General features: G+C 48.7%; 1 protein-coding gene across 2 annotated transcripts; it reads left to right on the top strand.

Moving 5' to 3' along the window:
* Positions 1-663: 663 nt before the first annotated feature.
* CBLN4 (cerebellin 4 precursor) lies at positions 664-8,111 on the top strand. Of its 2 annotated transcripts, XM_036322842.1 has the most exons (4): positions 664-2,046; positions 4,938-5,054; positions 6,835-7,059; positions 7,158-8,111. In XM_036322842.1, exons 1-3 carry the CDS (start codon positions 1,756-1,758, stop codon positions 7,030-7,032), a joined length of 606 nt encoding a protein of 201 aa, XP_036178735.1. In that variant the 5' UTR covers positions 664-1,755; the 3' UTR covers positions 7,033-7,059; positions 7,158-8,111. The 2 variants fall into 2 exon arrangements, with proteins under 2 accessions (XP_036178735.1, XP_036178734.1); XM_036322841.1 differs by having other exon boundaries at positions 6,835-8,111.
* The last annotated feature ends 1,019 nt before the right edge of the window (positions 8,112-9,130 follow it).

Genomic DNA, 9,130 nt, shown 5'->3' with positions numbered 1-9,130 from the left:
AGGAACGTGGGAAGGGGTGACTTGACCCACAGCAGCACAGAGCTGGAGGGACTTTAATTAGTGGTCTTGCCCTCTCAGGAGGGGCTCAGTGCCTGGGCCAAGTTCACACAGCTGGTCACAGACAAGACAAGCCCTTCCTCCCAGTGGAGGCTGCGGAAGATCATGCTTGCCAGTCCTAGTGGCAGCAGGGTGGCACAGAGGCGGGGCGCCTCCAGAAGGGAGGAAAGTGCTGTATTTTCAGGAGTGGGTTGGCTTTTCTTAGGGGTACGGTTTTGGAAGACTTATTCTTGCTGAGTTAACTCCCTCTTCCACTCTTTTTTTCTGGCCTTGCCTGGGGTGGATTCGCTGTGTGAGTGGGGAGGTGCGCCCCTAGGCTCCCCGGGCTGCTCTTCCCTGAGCAGATGGGGTGGAACACCTCCTCCCAGTGGCCCTCACTGCCTTTGGTCCGCCCGAGGTTCCCCAGGCCCCAGCGCTCTCTGTGGGGCAAGTGTGGGCCAGGTGCGGTCGGGACTCCCGCAGGTTCCCGGGTCCCGGGAAGAGAGCCGCGCAGGAGCCTCTGCCTCCAATTCCGCTCCGCAGCCGGCTGGCAGCGCCCCGCTCCGTTCGGAGGGCGCTCGGCTTCGGAGTCCAGCGCAGGGAGGGGCGGGGAGAGCCGCAGCCCCTTCCACCCCCAGACCGAGGAGGGGCGAGCGGGCACCGAACTGGGGCCAGCACAGGGCTGCGGGCGCCCCTCCCTGCGCACACTCTCCTGGCGCCGCGCACTCCCCAGGGCCGAGTGGCCAAGGACTCTGGCACTGGAAGCCGGCGCACCCGCCTGCTTACGGATGCCTTAAGCGCCAGGCGGGAGCTGCTCAGATCGGGTCACCGGACTCCTTCTCCCCCTTTCCCCGGAGCCCACGGGCTGAGCTGGAAGCCAACGCCAGCCGACGCTGCGCTCCTATAAATAGCGCGCTCGCTCAGTCTTCGCGCTCTCCTGGTTGCGGAGGTTCAGAGAAAGTTGCGCGCAGGGACTCTGGGCGTGGGGCGTGCGGGTGCGGCACAGGCAGGAGAGGACCCTGCCAGCCCAGCCGCCCTGCACCTGGAACTAATCCTGCACATTTGCGCTTCCGAGCTGGGCATTTGGCTGGCGGCTGCCTACCTGCGGCATCCGAGCCACACCGAGCTGTGGGGAATTTTTGACCAAGCAAAAGTGGCAGCCGCCTGGGTCCCGGCCATGAATACAGCCTCGCCTACCTCTCCGCCGGGGAAACACCTTCCGCCGCTGTAATCCGTCCCTGCCGCTGGCCAGACGCGACAGGACCGCCTCGGCCCTGCTCCGCGCCCACCGCCCCGTGGCCTCTCTGAGCCCTCTTCGTTCTTCCTGATCCGCGGTTCACCAGGGGGTGCTTGGGTTTGGGGTGAGCATTTACTGCCAGTTTCCCCTTTCAGGCGTGAATGTGAGGGTTTGGAGACTTCTAGATGTCTGGCAACAAGGGGGGCGGGTGAAAGAGCCCCAGGCAGGGCTGACTCTGGGGCGGAGGAGGGTGAGGTAGGGGGTTCTGCATGAGCTCCTTAAAGGACAAAGGTAACCGAGCTGGCGAGAGAGCGCGAGGGAGACTCTGACTTCAAACCAGAGAATCGGTGGAAGTGAGAGCGCCGCCGCCGCTGTGCCTGCAGCGCTGTCTATCTAACGCCGGCATCTTCCGAGCCGGTCCCGGGGAGCAGGCGACGCAGGCGAGCCAAGCGCCAGCCGCTGCGGCTGCACTCGCGCTCACCATGGGCTCGGCGCGCCGGGCGCTGTCCGTGGTGCCGGCCGTGCTGCTGGCCCTCACGCTGCCCTCGCTGCCCGTCTGGGCGCAGAACGACACGGAGCCCATCGTGCTGGAGGGCAAATGCCTGGTGGTGTGTGACTCGAACCCGGCCACGGACTCCAAGGGCTCCTCTTCCTCCCCTCTGGGGATCTCGGTGCGGGCGGCCAACTCCAAGGTCGCCTTCTCTGCGGTGCGGAGCACCAACCACGAGCCCTCGGAGATGAGCAACAAGACGCGCATCATTTACTTCGATCAGGTCAGATCCCGAGGGATGTGGGGCACCGGGGGCAGGGGCGAGGATTGCCGAGTGGCTCAGACCTGGCTGCCTGCTAGGGCTGAGCTCATCTGATTGGGATGTGGGGGATCATTTAGGCACTCGCCTCTCCAAATATGCCTGGGACTGAAACTTCCAGTGTCTCTCCCACGCCAGCCCCTGCCGCCCCCATTCTCCCCTGGCCTCCGGGAAAGGCTGCTGGGCAGCGGGACAAAGGCTGGGAACACAGGGCTGGGCAGCAAGAGCTCAGGATAAGTTTAGCAGCAACAGGTCCAAGGAGCTGGTGGGAGTCTGGTGTCTGGACTTCGCAATCTCTTGGCCAGAGCCCGGCCCCTGCCTCTGACCCCTGTCTGTAGGTGCCCACAGGCCGTCCCGTGGGGCTCTCCACACGCAGGGTAAATGGTTTGCTTCTCCCAGGTGGGTGGGCACTCTGCAGAGATCTTGCAGGTGGCCGGAGAGGGTGCGCAGTGGCCAGGGCCGGTCTTGCTCACCTTTGGCCGCTGGGATCCCCACACACGTCGCAGGCGCCCTGCAGGGGAAGCCCTTCCCTGGCGCTGGCAGAAAAGTTGCGGAGGCGGAGGGAAAGGAATTGGGCAGCTGCGCGGAGCGGCAGAGGGAAGCCTGGAGGGCCACCGGCTCTCCCTTCCCGGCATGTCCTTTCAGAGAATTGCAAATTGCTGGGAAAGGACCGGCTTTGGGGCTGAGGGTAGGAGATGGCGGAGGAACTGATGAAATCCATGGCTGCTTTTCAGAGACTTGGAGCTCAGACGTTTGGCTAATGAAAACCCCCCAGGATATCAGCTCAGCGTTAGCGAGGAGTCATCACTGAAAACTGATTCCGGGGTTTTAATTTCCACCCTAAGTGCACCCAGAACCTTTTTATTTCAAAGTCACATGCGTAGCCCACAGTTGTGCAAAAAGCCACATGCGTGAGAGCGCAGGTGAAGAGGTACTGCCTTCGCAGGTGCTAGGGAAGCAATAAGGCGACAGTAGGTTCTGTATTAATGTTTCCTTAGCAATGCACTCTCCCGCTGGCCGGAGACAGACCAGGCGCCTCTGGGGCTTCCTATGGGATAGCCACAGTTCAGCAGCCCCTTCAGGAGTGCAGTGCTTTCGATCCTGACTGAAATCAAGGCTAGACCCTCCCCTGGTTTGCATTCCCGCGCATTAATTAAATGTTGGATGCTGTGGGCACTGCACTGTCCTGCACAGTGCATTCTTCCCAATGAACCATCCGTCAATTAGGAGAGGAGAAGGGCTTATTCCTCTGGTCAGGAGCCATGCGTCTTGGAGACAACAAGGCACATTCAGTGATAAATCTCCATGTGCCTGGATCTCTAATTACAGCGTCAACCTCCAGCCTTGTGTGCAGTCAACACTCACCAGCCGTTTCCCTTATTCCTAATGATGTATGCTGCTTGTATCGGACTCAGGAAGTCCCCACTAAGTTTCTCAAATCACTTGAAATGTGCTGGGAGAAATCTTTGTAAAGCGTCTGCTGGGGATTACTGTGTGGCTAGGGATTTGCTGTCGGAAGATCCTCGAAATCTGGTGCTGACTTAGAAGAATATGAAATCTCAGAATAACATTGTCCACATACATGCAGTTTAAGTCAGGGGTCGAGCCTGACCGTCACTATATTCTAGTGTAGTTCTCAGAGGTAAAAGTATGTCTTTCGGGAATTATGCTAAAGGGTTAATATTGGCATGAATGTGTTGTTTAAAAGAGATAGTAGCAGATTGCCTTTGATATAGGGGAAATGTGTCTTTTAGGGACATCTGTTTTTTTTGAATGCCACTTATAGATTTATCTCTTGAGGAGAAATGGAAGAAATCCTAGTTATTTTTCAACTCTCCCCCCCCTCCAACTCTCTTTCTTCTCTCTCTCTCTCTCTCTCTCTCTCTCTCTCTCTCTCTCTGAAAGGAAGGGACTTACCTATGAGATGTTTGCAAATTTGGTTTAAGAGGTCACTTGTTGAAATTCAAAGTTCATTTCGCAACCAGTAGATCCAGACTGAGCATCTTCGGAAACAAGATGCATTGCGGCTTTCTTTGGGAACAGTACCTGATTTCATGCTTCATTTTTGACCATTGAACTTTTTAAATAAAGAGCAGGTGGCTGATCAGAGGGTGACACGGCCAACCCTGGGAGGAGCAGGAGAAGGCCCCCTAGGTCACAGTTTGCTCTGATTCACGCTCTCCTCTGTGGCAGCCTGTAAAAGCTGAGTCATTGCCAAAATAGAATTAAGGCCTATATGGCACAGGGATGAAAAAACGGCCAAGGCTCTCAGGAGAGGTTTGGCGGAGACTCCGGGGAGGGCCGGTCTCCAGATCACTCTGTGCACCAGCTGCTCAGTGTCATGGATTACGGCACATGTGGAGGGGGCGCCCAGGCTCTGTGTGGTGTGTCCAGGGAGGACTGGAGGGAGCCCATGGATGCGGATTGGCTGTGTGGGAAACACCACCTCTGGACACTGGGAAGGCTTGCAGAGGGTGGGAATGTAAATACATGGCAGGTTCTTTTTATCTGACTCTCAAGTACAGCTGATAAATCCATAAGCCCTCACCTGTTACCTACATGTTCCCAGAGCCATCGGGCCCTGCTGGAAATTGAGGCATGAATACAAAGCTGTTACTTTATATTTTCCTCTACCATTTAGAAGACAGAAGATCCTTCCAATATACAAATCCATTTTTTTTCAAGTCGCTAAAGAGGAAAGGAATAGAACTCAATGTTTTATTCTCAATGGTTTCTTAAGCTAGTTGTGGATTAGGAAAATAAAAAAAAAGAAAGAAAAGGGAGGAAGGAAGGAAACATACTTACAGAAGAGAATATTATAATAATTTACTGTTATTTATTATTTTTACTTGTAGATCCTGGTAAATGTGGGTAATTTTTTCACACTGGAGTCTGTCTTTGTAGCACCAAGGAAAGGAATTTACAGTTTCAGTTTTCACGTAATTAAAGTCTACCAGAGCCAAACAATCCAGGTATGTGTTTTGACCTGTTCCCTTTCTATCCCCAAACAACAGTGTTTATTGGTTGTGGGTTATGTATTTATCCAAATATGTGCTGTCACTATAAAAATAAACAACCATCCACAGTAGTTTATTTTTAAAACATTTAACTTCTAATCTTCTCCTTTATAGCCTCTATTAAGGCATGGGACAAGAAGCATATAGAAAAAATAAACAATTGAACTTGTTACCTTAATAACAACCAACTATTTACAAAACATGGCTTTGGATAAATGGTAATGAATGGAGGCTTGACTTGGGGTGGTGAACACACAATACCGTGTACAGATGATGTGTTATGGAATTGTGCAACTGAAACCTGTATAATTTTGTTAACCAGTGTCACCCCAATAAATTCAATGAAAAGGAAAAAAAAAAGCATGGCTTAGTAAAAACTCAGTGACACAAATCTCTTTATAAGATCTTGATTTCATTTAGTGCAGGTGTAAAATTATTTCAACTTGTAGGGATAGAACTTGTAAGACCAGTAGAGTTTTACAAGTGCTTACTAAATAAAAACAAATTTGCTATCATTGTTAAGAATTAGGAGAAACAGTTTACTAGTAAGAATACATTTATGAGTAACTAACAATGATTTGATACACTTTTTAAGTAAGTGGGTGCTACGTTTATGCTTTAGTTTACCTTGAGTTACTCTGATCCTGGTGAATTCTTACCAATTGCAACTTCACAGTTAACAATACATTTTGTGTTGTGCTTTCTAAGTAATGGGCTTGAGCTTACACGCAAAGGCAACCATGGCCCTAGTTCCTATAATGTTTAGGTGTGAGAACACCCAATGACACCAATACATGTCTATGGAATTCTAGGAACATGTTATCTTTTGCTCAATGTTTGTACTGTATGCTATGTCCATGTGAAAGATAGATTCACTCATCTACCACTTTTACATTTCCTAGTGAATGGATAAATTGATCAACCTCAGATTTAATGTATTCACTATTTTTTTTAACGTAAAAAGAATGAACAGCTAGAAAACAAATTCACTGCCATAGGAAAGCTTTTCCAAACCTCACTGTTTAGAAGTTAGTGTAATGTTTAATACAGTCTGATCAAAATTGTAATATGAAGAAAAGCGAATACATGCTGAGATTATTTGTTAATAATTTTGAGCTTATTAATTATTAATTCTTTGCTAATTAGTCATCATTGAAATCTTCAATGGTAGTGGTGATTATTATTTTAAATGCATGTTTCTTATCAAGGAAAACAGAAGAAGAAACCACAGTGCACACACAGTCCCTGATTTAAGATGCTTTTCAGCAGTATGCATGTCACCGCTGCATAGAGACCTGCCCAGAAGTTGGTAGAACTTAGCTATGTCTGGTTTATCAGGGTGAAGGGTGCTGGGCCTCCTTTTACTAACACACTGGGAAGCTACAGGCTTGCGTCCTTACGGAAAGATCGCTAATGAATCTCAGAGGTAAATAAAGTAGTGAGCTTAAGTTACAGGTGACGGGTAGCCGGTTTTCACATGGCTAGGCTGCTCTCCACAGATGGTACTCTTTTGTAGGCATTTAAGGACATTTCTATGGAAGAAACTCAAGTTTACTTTGAACAGCCCTCACCCCTAGCTTAGCAGCATACTAAGTCTAACCACTGCACTTGGCTGATTTGAAAGGAAAGGGATATATTTACTAAACATCAGGTATTTCCCCTTGAGCATTATTTGTTATCCCTAGCAGATTTTTTGACTTTAAGGAGAGCTTAGTGAGTTTTTCTTTCCTCGTAGGTTAACCTGATGTTAAATGGAAAACCGGTAATATCTGCCTTTGCTGGGGACAAAGATGTTACTCGCGAAGCCGCCACCAATGGAGTCTTGCTCTACTTGGATAAGGAGGATAAGGTTTACCTAAAACTAGAGAAAGGTAACCTGGTCGGAGGCTGGCAGTATTCCACGTTCTCGGGCTTCCTGGTGTTCCCCCTATAGAATCCATTTCTCCGTGGCGTTCACCAGGTGAGGGGCGGCTCACCACTGAGTTATTGGAAGATCATTTTCTCATCCTCGGAGTGATGTCTTATTGGTTTCATGGGTCAGTATGGATTCTTTTTCAGGATCCCAGGCCTGTCCAGACCAATCCAGCTTTACCGATTACTTTTGCGTGCCTGCGCTCCCTATGTGTGGATCAGGACTCGGCAGACAATTCCTATCTGTGCGTCCGTGTAACCGTTATAGACTATCTGCAGATTCCTTCTGAATTTAATTTCCTGGAATTACTGAATTCGTTGCAGATGTGGAATTTTATCTATTTGTTTTTAAAAGACTGGCAAGTGGGTCTAAGAATGAGAAGATGCAAGAGTTCTGACTTCAATCAACGGTTAGTGCGAAGCTGCCAAAGAGCTTACCTGTGTTGGTACATTGGTCACGCGTGTTCTTATTCCTTTGGACTCGGTTTGTTTTGTTCAGTGTAGGTACCTGGGAGTTGTTTTGCGGTGACTGGTTTTGTGTTTTCTCTACCAATAGGGTAATGAATGGCTTGCCCGCAAACTTACCCTATGAGATCCCCAACATGAATTCCCTTGAAAAAAAGAATGCTTCATAGTTTTATTTTAATTATATATGTGAAAGAGTCATATTTTCCAAATTATATTTTCTAATAGGAAGAATAGGTCGTAAATCTGACAAGGAAAATGTTGCTTATCTGAGTTCTACCTGCTCAACCCCCAAACTTCCCCAAACCGCTCTCCTCCACCGGAAATCTTATACTTTGTTGCTCGACTTTAATTAACATGATTGATGATAATCACTTTATTAAACACCTAAGGGATTTTTTCCCTTAGCCATGACCACTTTATTAACAGGTGATGGGATGCCCTTGTTTTTAATTATACCTATGTTTCCAACCTTCTGTTGTGTTTGAAGTATCATCTGGTTTTGCCTTAACTCCTTGAATTGTATATATTTATCTGTTTAGCTGATATGAAATCCAAATATCCCATATCTAAACTTAGTGCAATATCTTATTTTGTCTTTTGTACAGATCATATGAATTCATAAAATTATTTATGTCTCTGTTATAGAATAAAGGTTAATATATGTTAGTTGAATTTTGTCCATTCGTTTTGGAAATGTGTATTCTGCTGAGTTTATTTCCCCTCTCTCTCTCCAATCTTTTCCCCCTTCCTTTTCCCCTCCCATTCTTCCTTTCATTTCTTTTTCCTGGAGTTGAATGAAAACTTTCTGGATTTTTAGGGACAGTCCCCTGAATTGGCATGTGGGACCTTTACTGTGTTTAACCTGTCCAACCAGGAGCTGTGAGCTTGCCGGCAGAGGGCCCATGAACTTGGCAACTCTTTTGCCAGAGGATTTATTGTTAGGAAGTTATGTTTAAAAAAATCCCCTAACCCTAGCCGGCTTGGCTCAGTGGATAGAGCATTGGCCTGCAGACTGAAGAGTCTCGGGTTTGATTCCGGTCAAGGGCATATACCTGGGTTGCAGGCTCAATCCCCGGTGGGGAGTGTGCAGGAGGCAGCCGATCAATGATTCTCTCTCATCATTGATGTTTCTATCTCTCTCTCCCTCTCCCTTCCTCTCTGAAATCTATCTATCTATCGATCTATCTATCCCCTAAAATATCACGAGATGCTTAGTAAAAGAATGACTGGTGATGAGTAGAAAGAACTATATTCTCCAACTGAGGACTTGAGGGAAGAGTTCTCCCCTTTTCTCAATGCTTAGAGACAAGCAGACACCTTGGGCTGCTTTTCAGGGGGGACTGTTATCGCAGGTGTCTCTTCTGGAGATCTGGCTCCATTTCCTGGTCTGTTGTCAATGAACACAGTTTTGGGAGGCCCCCTTCTGAAGCTGGGGGCAGCGAGGAGGGTGTTATGGGTCCTGTGGGAGAAAACACGCAGACAGGTCCTCCAGTAAAATGGTGATTCCTCACCAAGTCAGCATATTCATTCATCACAGGAAGTCTCCTCCTTCCCCAAGACCAATTATCTGGCGATGTTGGTGATGGATCCTCGCCGTTTTGCTTGGCAAGATATCCCTCAGCTGACTCTCAGTTAAAAACCGTCCCTCTGTT

The sequence above is a fragment of the Myotis myotis genome, unplaced genomic scaffold (assembly GCF_014108235.1).
Source record: "Myotis myotis isolate mMyoMyo1 unplaced genomic scaffold, mMyoMyo1.p scaffold_m19_p_9, whole genome shotgun sequence".
NCBI classification, from domain to species: Eukaryota; Metazoa; Chordata; class Mammalia; order Chiroptera; family Vespertilionidae; genus Myotis; species Myotis myotis.
The sequence above is the reverse complement of the archived record's forward strand: the minus strand, read 5'-3'. Positions and strand labels throughout refer to the sequence as shown.